The sequence below is a fragment of the Tinamus guttatus genome, unplaced genomic scaffold, assembly GCF_059628265.1.
Source record: "Tinamus guttatus ecotype Peru unplaced genomic scaffold, ASM5962826v1 Tinamus_guttatus_pri_ptg000364l, whole genome shotgun sequence".
Taxonomy (NCBI): domain Eukaryota; kingdom Metazoa; phylum Chordata; class Aves; order Tinamiformes; family Tinamidae; genus Tinamus; species Tinamus guttatus.
This window is the reverse complement of record NW_028288898.1, coordinates 2,641,247-2,654,498: the sequence shown is the minus strand read 5'-3', so window position 1 is coordinate 2,654,498 and position 13,252 is coordinate 2,641,247. Positions and strand designations below refer to the sequence as shown.

Genomic DNA, 13,252 nt, shown 5'->3' with positions numbered 1-13,252 from the left:
AGCTCGAGCGGATGAAACGTGGTCTTTGGAGACCTCCTTCCGCGTCCCTCGTTGCAGGCACCGCTATGTGATCCTCCCATCCCATTTCGGTCACGCATTTCTTTCCCTGGCCCACCCTTGCGTTCTGGTGGCTGCTCTGACCAGGAGGAGAGGTTATTTAGAAATGGAGGAGCTGGAAATTAAAGCAGGAGAACTCCTTGATACCTCGAGCTACCTGGCAAATTTGTAACAGGCAAAAGGGACAAAATGGCCAGGAGATTCTTACTAGCGTAACCCAAATCATCAAACTAAATGCTCTCGATTTCAATCTCATTCTTGAAAGGGAAGTGAAATTAAGTCTTCCATGTGACAGGAGGGTCTAGCCTGGGGTGTTCCTGTCCCAGCCCATGTCCTGATGCCCCTCATCCCACGCTGTCCCTGCCCAGCACCGTGTCCCCCCTTCTCTGCTGCCCTACCAGCCCGTGTTGCTTGAAGCTACCTGTTGCTATGAGAGTCAAAAATGTCTCATTTTGCACAGAAAAACCATCCAGGATGAAATGTTGGGTTTTATTACAGCCAATCTCCAAGTGAGATTATTTTCTGTGCTCGCACATCCAGGCACCCACCAGCACCAGGACACCCACAAGCGTCAGCCAGGAGCAGGCGCCTACAACGCAGGCGCCATGGGGTGCTGGCTACTCCGCATGTCCTGGTGCCCTCTGGATGGATGGCACCAGCCCTTGCATGCCCATTAGTGGCCTCCTGGACTTGCTCTGCTGCGTATCCCCTTGTGTCGTCCAGCTCCCGGCCACGGGCAATCCTCATGTTTCTGCAGCACACACAGATGTCAGCAGCAGACCCGGCATGGGGACAGTTCCCAGGACCAGGTGGGATGGCCCCCGGCGCTGAGCATGTTGGGTGACTAAGTCCGCAGCGCAGTCTACTGGTGTCGGAAAGGCCATGAAGAAGGTCTACCTCGCCGAGCGCGGGCATCGCTCCGTCCCCTGACGCCCACGGGCCGCTAGCAGCTCCCACCGGTGCACAGGAAGATGCCTGCGGCCATGGCCACCAGGGCCAAGGCCCCGAAGGTCAGACCCACCACCAGCGGCGTATGCGAGCGGCCGCTCTGCTTCTCTGCGGGAACAGGAACCGTCAGGGACGTGGACACCCCTGTGTCCCTATCACCCGCCTCACTCTTGGCACTGCACCGACCTGTCTCGGCACTCTGAGCCCTCAGGACGTCCACGCACGTGGTGTTGAGGAAGTGCTGGAGGTCCCGCGTGGTCTCGGGGTACTTCATGAGCTGCTGGTGGGTGAAGGTGGCCACGGCGTCCTGGCGAGGCCAGCGGCACTCCCAGGTGGCCGTGGGCACGTGGAAGGTGAGGAAGGCCGTGCTGTTGAGGGTCATGTCGTAGAAGCTGCGGGCCGTGCCGTTGGGGAAGAGGTGGCAGCCAAGTCGGCAGCGCAGGATCTGCGTGTCTGCGGCGCAAGGAGAGGAGAAGCAGGTCAGGCACGGCCCTGTTCCCGCTCTCATCCCCATTCCTACTCCCGGCCCTGTTCCCGCTCCCATCCCCATCCCTGCTCCCATCCTCATCCCCAGACAGGCCTTGGTACTGCAGTCTGTGGTAACTGGCTCTGGAACTGCGACCGTTCAGCAATTCAGCTCACTGGGCTTTGATTAGAAGAGGGGCACCCTGCCACCCACCTGTCCCTGGGCCACCATCCCAGTGTCCTGGCAGCGCTGCCCAGCAAGGAGGGCTCCCCGTCGCTGCTGTCCTGATGCCTGTGGGGGTCTGGCATTCCCATTCCCACAGGGTCCAAGATCCTCATCCACACAGGGCCTGGGATGTCCAGCCCTGTAGAATTCTTGGTCCCCATCCCAGTAGGATCTCCATCCCCACAGGATCCAACATCCCCATTCCCACAGGGTCCAGCATCCCCAATCCATGGGGTCTGGAGTCCCCATCCCTGCAGGGTGCAGGGTCACCAGCTCATGGACTCCAGTGTCTCCATTCCCAGCACAGGGTCTAGCATCTCCAGCCCATAGGGTCCAGGGTGCCCACACCAAGGCATCCAGCCTCCCTAGCCCCAGGGGGTCCAGCGTCCCCACCCCTGTGGCATCCAGTGTCCCCATCCCCACGGGATTCAGCAACGTGCTCCCTGCTCCCCTCCAGGGTCCAGCTGCCCTGTCGCAATGCTCACATTCAATGTTCCTCTCCATATGGATGAGCTTGACCATGTTGGCAAAGTAGTCCAGGTAGGTGGCCACATCCTCCTTCCTGCGTGCCCAGGTGGCCGGTGGCTCCAGGGGCAGCAGCTGGCTGAGGCTGTGTCCCTCGAGGCGGTGGCTCGGGCGCCCGCCCAGCGTCGCGTTGCCCCAGAAGCTGGAGCGCCCATTGGACACGCGCGTCACCTGCAGCATGGTGAAGGCCAGCGGGGCTGCGGGAGAGGCCGTGTGTCACCCGCGGCCACCCCGAAACCCGCTGCCCGGCGGTGACACCCCCCTGCAGACCTTACCCGCCTGCTCGGCGCCGCACGCCAGGGCCGCGCAGAGGAGCAGGAGGACGAGCATCCCGCGGCGGGACGGCACGGGCACCGCGGCGGTGGCGCTGGTGGCAGTGACGGGGACTTAAGCGCGCGGGGCCGGAGGTGGGGCGAGGCGGAGGGAGGGTGGGCGCGCGGCCAGGGCGCTCCCATTTCCTCAGCCGCGGACACGCGCACCCCTTCCCTGCCGGCCGGACGGGCCGGCGGAGCCGCGGGCTGCGCGGGGGCCCCGGCAGCGGCGCCGGGAGCCGCACGGGCGCGAGGGGGCGACACGGGCCCCGCGCGTGACTCAGTTTCCCCCACGGGGGACGAGGAGGAGCGGGCGTGGCCTCGTGGTTTGTGGGCGGGGTCTCTGCGCCTGTGGGCGTGGTCTCAGGTCGCGTGGGCGTGGTCTGAAGCCGCGGGTGGGCGTGTCCCTGGGCGGGGCGCGCGGGCGTGGGGAGGGGCGCGCGCAGGGGCGGGCCCGCGGGCGCGGCGGGGCCGGGAGGGCGCAGCGATGGCGGCGCAGGAGCTGGAGAAGCTGCGCATGGCCGGCGCGGGCATGGCCATCGCCGTGCTCACCAGCGGCGGCGACGCGCAAGGTGGGACCCGCGGCGCCCGCCCCGCGCGCGTCCCCGCCCCGGGGTGCGGGTGGAGGGGACGCGCGTGTCCCCGCGGAGCCGCGCCCGCTGCGTGTCCCCTGCGGGGGGAGGGGGGCAGGCGCCGCCGCCACGTGACACGGATGTGTCACCGGCCCGGCCATGTGGCACGGATGTGACCCCCCACCCCGAGGTGCCCCCTCGCCCTCCATGTGGCACGCGTGTCCCCAAGGTGACCTCAGCTCCCCCGTGTGGCGCCTCCTGCGTCCCCAGGGTGCGCTCAGCTCCCACATGTGGCATTGCCCCCCCTGCCGTGTAGCACTCCTGTCACCTGGGTGGCCTCAACACCCCCTGCCCCATGTGTGTCCCCACAAGGGCCCCGCAGCTGCCAGGAGTTTGCCCAAACACACACACACACACACACACACACACACACACACACGTCACCTGCCGGGCCCAAGCTGTGACACGCGCGTGTCCCCTGTGTGGCCGCGGCAGGGCCAGAGTCCTCCTGCCCGGGCACCACCCCTGCGGGGACGGGGCCGCGGTGGCCCCACAGCTTCCCGCCATGCCACGGGCATCCAGGCGGGACGGAGGGAGGGATGGACGGACAGACGGATGGACACGTTGCAGCCCGCGAGGGCGCCCGTGTGCCAAAAGGCGCCCGGGACGATGTGACCTCCCGGGCAAGCCGGCGCCGGCCGACGCGCCGCATTTATCCCGCCGGGATTAGCTCCGCGGATGAGCCGGGGCCACCGGGCCGGAAGGGGAGCTTCCCGCGGCTCCGGTGGCCGATTACGTAACCCTGTCGCCGCCGGCAATGAACTGCTCCGGCTGGGCACAGAGCAGCCCCTTCCCAGAGCGCCCTGGAAACACAGAGCGGAAAAGCGGCTTTTCGCCCGTGCATCCCAGCTGTTTGCGGCACGGATCCGGGATGGGATGCTCAGCATCGCGCTCAAACAAATCTTCCCTTGGCAGGCATGAACGCTGCTGTCCGCGCCGTGACCCGCATGGGCATCTACGTCGGGGCCAAGGTTTTCCTCATCTATGAGGTTCGATGATCCCGTTGCTCCATCCGGGTGTTGCTTGAGGGAGGTGGAACGGCTCCATTGGACCCCTCTTTGGTGGAGAAGTGTCAATAAGTGACACCGGGGACAGGGTTGGACGATGCGTTTCTAGAGAGCCGTTCAGCACCCTTGTCCCTCAGCATGGGCCGAGGGGCTGGTCCTGCTTTGGGCCAGCAGGAGGCAGTGAGATCTGGGGATGCTCTGCATGCCTGGCTGCATCCCAAGCCAAACACGTCACCTGTGGCCACCTCTCCCCAGTGCTTTCCACACCCGGAGACCTTTCCAGCTTTGGCTATCTTGTAGCCCTAGAGGTTGAGTTCTCATGAGACTCCCTCAGCTGGAGGTGCAAGGGAGGCACCTCCGAGCTCTGCCTCCGCTTTCTGTCCCGGCAGGGCTACGAGGGTCTGGTGGAAGGTGGCGAGAACATCAAGCAAGCCAACTGGCTGAGCGTCTCCAACATCATCCAGCTGGTGAGCTCGGCGGCCGCTCATCTCCCCGCGTGCCCAAGATGGGGAGCTCGGCGGAGGCCGGAGCTCGGATGTCGCCGCGGGGCGGCCGCGGGTCTCCCCCGCTGCTGGGGCTGACGCTGCTCTCCCTCGGCGGCCGCAGGGCGGCACGATCATCGGCAGCGCGCGCTGCAAGGCCTTCACGACGCGCCAGGGCCGCCTGCGCGCCGCGCGCAACCTCGTGCAGCACGGCATCACCAACCTGTGCGTCATCGGCGGCGACGGCAGCCTCACCGGGGCCAACATCTTCCGCTCCGAGTGGGGAGGCCTGCTGGAGGAGCTCGTTAAAGATGGTGCGTGCAGCTGATAACCCCCGGGACGGGCCTCATACTGACGAGGGTTTGGGCACGGGGTGGCCGGGAGGTCCTTGGAGGGAGAGCGCTCAAGAGGCACCCGAATCGAGGGAGCCTGAGGCAGAGACCAAGCTTTGCTCTGGAGCTTTTAGCCTCCCAAAGAAGCTTGTCTGGATCAGAAAACTGTCAATTCCTGCTTTCCTTGGGAGTTTCTTGCAGGATTCATCCCTCCCTCCTTGCCCCCAACCATTAAATTAGAATAGATTACATTTGTTTCCTAATCTGGCCCCGGTTTCCAGTCTCTGGCCACCATTCTGCTGTCTCAGTGCACTGGAAATCCCACGTGCTCAGGTGCTCTTGGAGCCCAAGGTTGGAGCCGCTGAAGTCTCCCCTGCGTCTGATCAGCAGGAGCAGGAGCTGGGAAGCGCGGCCCTGTGCCGGAGCCAAAGGGGAAGCCGCTTCCTGAGGCTTGGCTGCGCGCTCGGGCTTGTTGACGTCTTCAAAGGGATCAGCCCCACAGAGGAAATTAGGGAGCAATTAAAAAGAGTTCAGCGGCGGTGAGAGAGGCAAGGGGGAAGCTGGACTTTGTTAGGCAAAGGCTGGCAAGCGTGACCGTCAAACACCCGGTTTGTGGTCCGTAAAGCCGGAGGAGAGAGATGTGGAGGGGCTTGAGGAAGGAGGAGGAGATGCCGCTGTTGCTTGTCCCGCACCGGCGCTGCCCTTGGGGTGGGAGATGCCCCGTTTCCCCAAGCCTTGCTCTGCCGGAGGCTCTCGAGGGGCACTGGAAAGGGCCCGCCGTGTCACCCGCAGGGCAGATCAGCGAGGCCGTGGCCAAGGAGTACTGTCACCTCAACATCGTGGGCCTCGTGGGCTCCATCGACAACGACTTCTGCGGCACCGACATGACCATCGGCACCGACTCGGCGCTGCACCGCATCATGGAGGTGATCGATGCCATCACCACTACGGCCCAGAGGTGAGCGGGCCCCGCCGCCCGCCCCGTCCGCGGTGGCTGGTAGAAAGGGCGCTCATGCCCCTTCTCTCCTCTTGGTCTCTTTGCAGCCATCAGAGGACCTTCGTGCTGGAGGTGATGGGCAGGCACTGCGGGTGAGAGCTCCGGGATGTGGAGAAGCCCTTGGGCGAGCGTTGGTGGGGCTGGCGCTGAGGGAGGGACGAGCAGCTCAGTGCACGCGGGACGGTACCAGCAGGGACCCCGGAGCCACATCAAGGGTCCGGGGGGCTGCCCAGGGTCTGCGCCGTGCTGCGCAGTTGTGTCCTTGAGCGGGTGGGATGCCAAGGGACGAACATGTTGTCACCTGGTGCCATGCTAATGCCTTCTGTTCCCTCCAGGTACCTGGCGCTGGTGTCCGGGCTGGCCTCAGGAGCTGACTGGCTCTTCATCCCCGAATCACCGCCGGAGGACGGCTGGGAGGACCTCATGTGCGAGAGGCTCGGGGAGGTGAGAAGGGGTTTCCTTTCCCTGCTGAGAGGGTCATTTGCCTGGTCCAGGCCTTTGGTGCCTCTTTTTTCTCCCGGGCCAGAGCCTTCCCAGCAGATCCAGGCTGGAATAACTCAGTGTTTTGCCCAAAGCCCTGGCTGCGGCGGTGCTCGTCCGCTGCGACGTTTCGGGAGCTCGCGCTATTGTGTCCGTGAAACGGAGCGCTCAGCCGGATGCAAATCGGGCTGGCGCGAGCCAGCGGGCGCCCTGCAAAAGTCTGGCCTTGGCTCCCGCTTTGCGAAGCGCCCGAGCGGGAAGGGGGACGTGGCCGCGCTCGCGCTTGCGGCTCAGCCGGGCTGCCCGGCCTTCCTCCCTTGTGCCAGACACGCAGCAGGGGTTCGCGGCTCAACATCATCATCATCGCCGAGGGCGCCATTGACCGCAGCGGCAAGCCCATCTCCTCCAACTACGTCAAGGACGTAAGCGCCCGCTCGAGTGCCCTGTCCCCTTGCAGCGGCTGTGGCCGCCGTGTCCCCTTGCCCTGATGGCCCCTTTCGTGTGCCATGCAGCTCGTGGTCCGGCGCCTGGGCTTCGATACGCGCGTCACCGTCCTGGGCCACGTGCAGCGTGGGGGGACACCGTCAGCTTTTGACCGTATCCTGGTAGGTTTTGCAGAGGGCACAAAGGGGCAGAAGCATAAGCATGGTGAGGGAGTCCTGGGGTTGTGCAGCATGGATTGTGGATGCCATGGGTCTCAGGGACCCCATTCCTGGCATCCCTGTGCCAGCTGTGAAGGACTTGCCAGCTCAGATAGCGCTGACATGCTCCCTGCAGCCATGCCAGGCAGCATGGGGCACCTGCTTCTCTAATCTGCCTCTGACTTTACTGCTCTTAAATAACCCGGCAGCTCCCTGGCCACAAATCAGACTAATGGAGCTGCACAAACAGCCTCATGACTTCCAAGCACGTGTTCACCCCGTACAAACACGAGCCCGGGGAAGGTCTCGCATCAGCAGGCTGACTGGGAGCTTCCCAATGTGCATCCCCGGCTGGCAAGCGGGGCCACCGGGATAGTGTCCGGGTAGCGGGTGGGCCACGGCATCCCAGGACCTTGGTGTCCCCTCTGCAGAGCAGCAAGATGGGGATGGAGGCAGTGATGGCGCTGCTGGAGGCCACGCCGGACACCCCCGCCTGCGTGGTGAGCCTCTCGGGGAACCAGTCGGTGCGGCTGCCCCTCATGGAGTGCGTCCAGGTGGTGAGTACATGCGGGGCAGTCCTCGTGGTGGTGGCCGTGGTGTCTTGTCCCCTCCCGGTACGCGTGTGCCTTAACGTTGCTGTGTCTCTCCGCAGACGAAGGATGTTCAGAAGGCAATGGACGAGAAGAGGTTTGAGGAGGCCATCCAGCTCCGTGGAAGGTGAGGAGAGGAGTCACTAGGCTTTATGGAGCACAGAGTGATCCAGGTTCCCGTTCCTCACCAAGAAGTTCCTACATCCCTCTCCGGTGTGGAGTGCTTAGTTCTGGAGCACATAGGGAACGTGGAGCTGCACCTGGGGTTCGGGAGAAGCTCGGGAACAGCCCAAGATAGGAGATGTTGCTGTAACCGGCTCCTCCAGACTGGAGGTCATGTCCAGCCCTGGAGCTCTCCAGGCTTTCCATACCCCAAGTGGCCACTGTCCCGGGGCCCAGATGTGCCCCAGTGGCACTCACTGGGCTGTGAAGCAGCAGGACTCCCTCCCTCCTCCTGCTGAGAACAGGCATCCTCTTTACAGGAGCTTTGAAAACAACTGGAACATTTACAAGCTGTTGGCACACCAGAAACCAGCCCAGGAGAAGGTAAGGGGGAGAAAGAGATGTCAAGAGCATAGGCAGAGGTCTAGGGGATCACCCTGATCCCGTCTGGCTTTGGAAAGGAGGAGCAGGGAGACAACAGGTCCTGGTGCTCTATTGCTGGGAGCTCCATCTAGCTCTCAGTCCAGATGTTCCCCTGTCCTCCACACTGTCCTCGCAGAGCCCCTTCAGCCTGGCTATCCTGAACGTGGGCGCCCCAGCCGCTGGCATGAACGCTGCCGTGCGCTCCGCCGTGCGGATCGGCATCTGCCAGGGACACACCATGTACGTGGTGAACGACGGCTTCGAGGGCCTTTCCAAAGGGCAGGTGAGCGCGCTGGCTTGGGGTGGTCCGACACCTCGAGAAGCCACGTTGGCTGGTGGCCTCGGACGTGGGTGCAGATGTCTGTGGCTCTCTGCTTAGCCTGGGAGGTTTGTGGGGGCTGTGCATGGTGGGGATCTGCACACAGGCGAGCTGGGGTCACCCGGACCCCGTTCATGGACGCGTGAGTGGGTGGTCTGGGGGAGACGCTGCCACCCACCCGCACTCCAACCCGTGCTCCTTGCAGATCCGCGAGGTGGGCTGGCACGACGTGGCTGGCTGGCTGGGACGCGGCGGCTCCATGCTGGGCACCAAGCGGTAAGCGCTGCGCTGGCCTCGGCCGCGGGCCCTGGCCCCGCCGTGCAGCACCCTGGAGTGGCGGGAGAGCACCTGAGAGGACCTTGTTGCCATCGGTGGACCGGCCATGCTGACCCCACCGTCTCTTCCCCTCTGCAGGACCCTGCCCAAGACGTGCATGGAGAAGATCGTGGAGAACGTGCGGAAGTTTAACATCCAGGGCCTGCTGGTCATTGGCGGGTTTGAGGTGTGGAGAATTTCTGACAGAGTTGTGGGGAGCTGGGTGTTTAAAATCAGGCTGTGGTATCATGGAAATGAGGAGGGTCCAGCTGGGATGGGGTCCCCCTGTTTGCCACCTTAGGACCTGACGCCTCGGAGAGGCTCATGTGAGACAAGGCAGGGAGCTGATATCTGAGCTGGGGGTGCAGGCTGGCTCTCCTGAGCCTCTGCCCACTCCTGTCCACATCCCAGCCCGTGCAGATGTGCATGCGGCAACTGCATCTCCCAAGCCGGGGATGCTCCTGCTGCAGCACAAGGAGACCCAACCACGTCGGAGACGTAGATGCAGAGGCAGGTCCCTGGCACTGGTGTGTTGCCAACCCTCCGCTTCTTGCAGGCCTACGAGGGGGTGCTGCAGCTGGTGGAGGCGCGCGGGCAGTACGAGGAGCTCTGCATCATCATGTGCGTCATCCCGGCCACCATCAGCAACAACGTGCCCGGCACCGACTTCAGCCTGGGCTCGGACACCGCCGTCAACGCCGCCATGGAGGTGAGGCGAGCGCGGAGCGGCCTTCGGGGAGCCCCTCTCGCGCCGCCCCCCACACTCGTCCCTTCTGCCCCTGTCGCAGAGCTGCGACCGGATCAAGCAGTCGGCCTCGGGCACGAAGCGCCGCGTGTTCATCGTGGAGACCATGGGCGGCTACTGCGGGTACCTGTCGACCGTGACCGGCATCGCAGTGGGTGCAGATGCTGCCTATGTCTACGAAGATCCTTTCACCATCCATGACCTGAAGGTGAGCAGGGGAGCGCAGCTTGGGCTGCCACAATGCCTGGTGCCGCTGAGATGTGTCTGGGGACTTCACAGTTGTTCAACAGCGTCATGACAAAGAAGGAAGACAGGAAGAAGTTCTTGGGAACGGGGCAGGATATGGAAGCACATGGAACAGTATGGGGAGATCCTTACAGCACTGCAGGGTAGCAGCTACGGCACCGCAGTGGCTCTCTCGTCTGGAGTTTAGGAAGCAGCAGGATGAAGCAGCCCAGAGGAGCTGTCCGGGCCACTGCGTTGGGCACAGAGAAGGGACAGGAGCTGTTAAGATAGTGATCCATGTGTTGTCTTGCAGGCCAACGTGGAGCACTTGACTGACAAAATGAAGACAGACATCCAGAGGGGCCTGGTGCTGCGGTGAGTTCATACCCTCTGCCGCACCGGGTACTGCGGGACAGTGTCCCGGGAGCCTGGGAATGAGCCCAGGCTGCCCCTGGCTGCCCCTGGCAGCCTGGAGCCGAGCTGGACAAGGCTCGCTGCCCTTGGGAAGGCAGGGATCGGGGTGGCCAACCCTCTCCTGCACACAGCACTCGCTGCGTGGCCCCGGGGGCAGGCTGCTTTGGTACACTGGGTGCACAGCACCCTCCTTGGGCACACAGTGCCACCTTCCCTTTGCTCCCCCAGCAACGAGAAGTGCCACGAGCACTACACCACCGAGTTCCTCTACAACCTCTACTCCTCCGAGGGCAAAGGCATCTTCGACTGCAGGATTAATGTCCTGGGCCACCTCCAGCAGGTACGGGCGGCAGGCATGGAGAGGGACCTGCTGGTGGGCACCTTGCCCCTGGAGATGCCCCGGGGCAAGCAACATTGCTGCTGCTGCCAGCGGTGCCGAAGGGCTCGGGCCTGAGGCCAGTGTCCCTCTGCCACCAGGGAGGAGCCCCAACACCCTTTGACCGTAACTACGGCACCAAGCTGGGAGTGAAGGCCGTGCTGTGGATGTCAGAAAAGCTGCAGGAAGTCTACCGCAAGGGTGAGCAAAGGGCTGGCATGCGCCTGGATCCGTATTCCTGTGCCAGAGCCAGCAGGAACTCCCAGGAACGCGTGTGCCAAGCGGGGCTGGTGCTTTGCCAGCCCGCAAGGCTACAAGGAGCCTCGCGCCGCCCGCGCCAGCCCTGTCCTGGGGCAGAGGGCACGTGTCCCTGCCACGCGCGTCAGCTCGGCGGCAGCAGCGGACGGGCAGGGCAGTTGGCTGGGGTGCTTTCGCCTGCCAAGCTCGGAAGGGTCCTCTGCACTCTGCTAGCCATGGAGGAGAGCGGTCTTGGCCCGTGGTTGCCTGCAGCTGCCGCGGGCGGGCGGGCCGGCTTCTAGCCGCTGCGGCACGCGGTGACGGGCGCCTGTGTCCCTGCAGGGCGCGTGTTTGCCAACTCAGCCGACTCTGCCTGCGTGATCGGGCTCAGGAAGAAGGTGGTGGCCTTCAGCCCCGTGACGGAGCTCAAGAAAGTCACCGATTTTGAGTAAGTCCCTCTTCAGACGCCCCTACTCTCCCCGCGGGTCACCAGGGGTGAGACCAGGGGGACCATTGCAGAGCAGGGTGCTGCTCGCTGTCCCGCGGGCTGCCCCAGAGCTCTGTCCCTCTCTTGCAGGCACAGGCTGCCCCAGGAGCAGTGGTGGCTGAACCTGCGGCTCATGCTGAAGATGCTCGCCAACTACCAGATCAGCCTGACGGAGTACATCTCCGGGAAGATGGAGCACGTCACCCGGCGCACGCTCAGCATCGAGAAGGGCTTCTAGTGCCGCCAGCCCGAGCCGTAGCTCCCCGCTCCCTCTCCCTCCTGTCTAACGCCTCCGGAGCGCCGCGCGGCCCAGGACCACCAGTGAGTGGGTTGCAGACCTGGGAGACACTGTAGCCATCCCTGAGCACGCGCCCCTTCCCCGTGTGCTGCTTGGGGAGCACCGGGCCCCATGTTCTCAACAGCCAGTACTTTTGCTCCAGACCCTGTGAGGCAGGCAGAGCCTGGCCCCACTTCCTAAAACAGCACAATCACTCCTGAAAACACTGACCCCGGGTCCAGTCCCTGAGCAGCTGGGGGAAGAAGTGGGAATATTAGAGCCCAGCTGCATGGCCCCGACCCTTAACCTCTCCCTTTTAGTTTATTCTCACTATTTAATGAGCGAGGATCCTGATTCCTTCTTTTGCGGCCTGACTGCACGAGCCAGTTGCTGCTTTTAGTTCCCTGCCCTCCAACATGGGGGCAGCTGAGGAGGCCGTGCTGTTCCAGAGCAGGTAGGGGCTGACACTGGGGACTCGCTGCTGCCACATGGGTTCCCAGGAAAGCTCCTTTGGTTTCTCATGGCCATGCTGCGAGTCGCATCTGCGCATGGCCCTCCATCTGCCCCGCGTGTTGCCTCGCGGGATGTCTTGAGCAGTGAGCGCTGGTCCTGGCAAGCCCGGCTCCCCAACCGCCTTGCATGACGCTTGGCTCCGACCACTGCTCCGTGGCGCTTGGCGCGGGTGCCTTCCTGGCCCCGGAGCCCCTTTGTGCCAGGTGCTCTTGCCACGAGCAGGGCCGTGCCCAAGGTGACACCGTTGCTCTGTGAATCTTGTGTCGTGTACTGTCCTTGGCGCTGCTTGTGTCTTCTAGAGATAAAACCTGCTGGAGCCAAATCTGCGTCTCTGGGAACTGGTCATTGTGGGATGAGGCCCACGCAGGAGGAGAGGGCCCCTGTTTCCCAGGCTGAATGGGATTGCAGCCGAGTCCTGCTCCTCTGCCACGTGAACCCAAGTTGTCCCTGTCCCACAACCCCAGGGCCGTGCAGGGCTGGGCCAGTGCCAGCACCAGGGGAAGGTGCTGGGATGAGAGAAAGCACTAGAAAATGCTTGGGGCTTGCTCTGGAGTTGGGCTAACGCAGAGCCAGGAGGGTCCCTAGGGGCCCGGCTGGGTCCCCCAGACCAGGCCCTGCTCCCATCCCGCTCCTCCACTCGGGGACAAGGAGCAGGATGGCCAAGGACCTCTCCCATGCACAAGACCTCCCTGTTCCTTGGCTTGTGACCAGTGGGCTCAAAGTTGCCATCCCTCCGGGAGGAGACTTTGCAACCCTGGACAGAAATCCTTTCTCCCATGCTTTCTTTCCCATCTTCAAAGAAAGGTCAAAGACAGATATATCAACATGACACGTCCGTTTATAACAGAGCTTCTCAGGGCGGCTGCCAAGCGCCTCCGCTCCCGCTCTGGCCTGGCCCTGCGCTCAGGCGCCTTGGCCCGGGCTGGCTCTCCAAGCACAGCCATTTCCCAGGGCTTCCGCGCCAGCCGCTCCTCCTGGGGCTCTGGGGGACGTCGCCAGCACGAGGCCGCGTCCCCATCCTTTGGCTTGGACATGCTGCCATTCCCCTCCCTGCTGCACTTCCCTC

The 13,252-nt window shown here is 63.8% G+C and overlaps 2 protein-coding genes across 2 annotated transcripts; one reads left to right on the top strand and one right to left on the bottom strand.

The window, feature by feature from the left end:
• Nucleotides 1-990: 990 nt before the first annotated feature.
• On the bottom strand, nt 991-2,551 carry PROCR (protein C receptor). The gene is made up of 4 exons (XM_010212493.2): nt 2,497-2,551; nt 2,182-2,418; nt 1,192-1,458; nt 991-1,113 (listed from the first exon to the last, which is right to left on the bottom strand). Exons 1-4 carry the CDS (start codon nt 2,549-2,551, stop codon nt 1,001-1,003), a joined length of 672 nt encoding a protein of 223 aa, XP_010210795.1. The 3' UTR covers nt 991-1,000.
• Nucleotides 2,552-2,997: 446 nt separating this feature from the next.
• PFKL (phosphofructokinase, liver type) lies at nt 2,998-11,769 on the top strand. The gene is made up of 22 exons (XM_088530257.1): nt 2,998-3,104; nt 4,080-4,153; nt 4,561-4,638; nt 4,778-4,967; nt 5,778-5,943; nt 6,030-6,074; nt 6,318-6,426; nt 6,789-6,884; nt 6,975-7,067; nt 7,535-7,660; nt 7,756-7,820; nt 8,176-8,239; nt 8,415-8,561; nt 8,803-8,873; nt 9,012-9,099; nt 9,469-9,621; nt 9,701-9,865; nt 10,196-10,257; nt 10,525-10,636; nt 10,774-10,873; nt 11,252-11,357; nt 11,487-11,769. The coding sequence occupies exons 1-22, from the start codon at nt 3,020-3,022 to the stop codon at nt 11,632-11,634; spliced, it is 2,343 nt and encodes a 780-aa protein (XP_088386383.1). The 5' UTR covers nt 2,998-3,019; the 3' UTR covers nt 11,635-11,769.
• Nucleotides 11,770-13,252: the final 1,483 nt, after the last annotated feature.

What these genes read in the sequence shown, in the direction of transcription:
- PFKL (XM_088530257.1), top strand. Translation starts at nt 3,020, where the DNA reads ATGGCGGCGCAGGAGCTGGAGAAGCTGCGCATGGCCGGCGCGGGCATG. An exon ending in AGAAACCAGCCCAGGAGAAG is followed by an intron (nt 8,240 to 8,414) that starts GTAAGGGGGAGA and finishes CTGTCCTCGCAG; the next exon opens with AGCCCCTTCAGCCTGGCTAT. An exon ending in GCAGGAAGTCTACCGCAAGG is followed by an intron (nt 10,874 to 11,251) that starts GTGAGCAAAGGG and finishes GTGTCCCTGCAG; the next exon opens with GGCGCGTGTTTGCCAACTCA.
- PROCR (XM_010212493.2), bottom strand. Translation starts at nt 2,551, where the DNA reads ATGCTCGTCCTCCTGCTCCTCTGCGCGGCCCTGGCGTGCGGCGCCGAG. An exon ending in TATGGAGAGGAACATTGAAT is followed by an intron (nt 1,459 to 2,181) that starts GTGAGCATTGCG and finishes CTTGCGCCGCAG; the next exon opens with ACACGCAGATCCTGCGCTGC. An exon ending in GGCTCAGAGTGCCGAGACAG is followed by an intron (nt 1,114 to 1,191) that starts GTCGGTGCAGTG and finishes CTGTTCCCGCAG; the next exon opens with AGAAGCAGAGCGGCCGCTCG.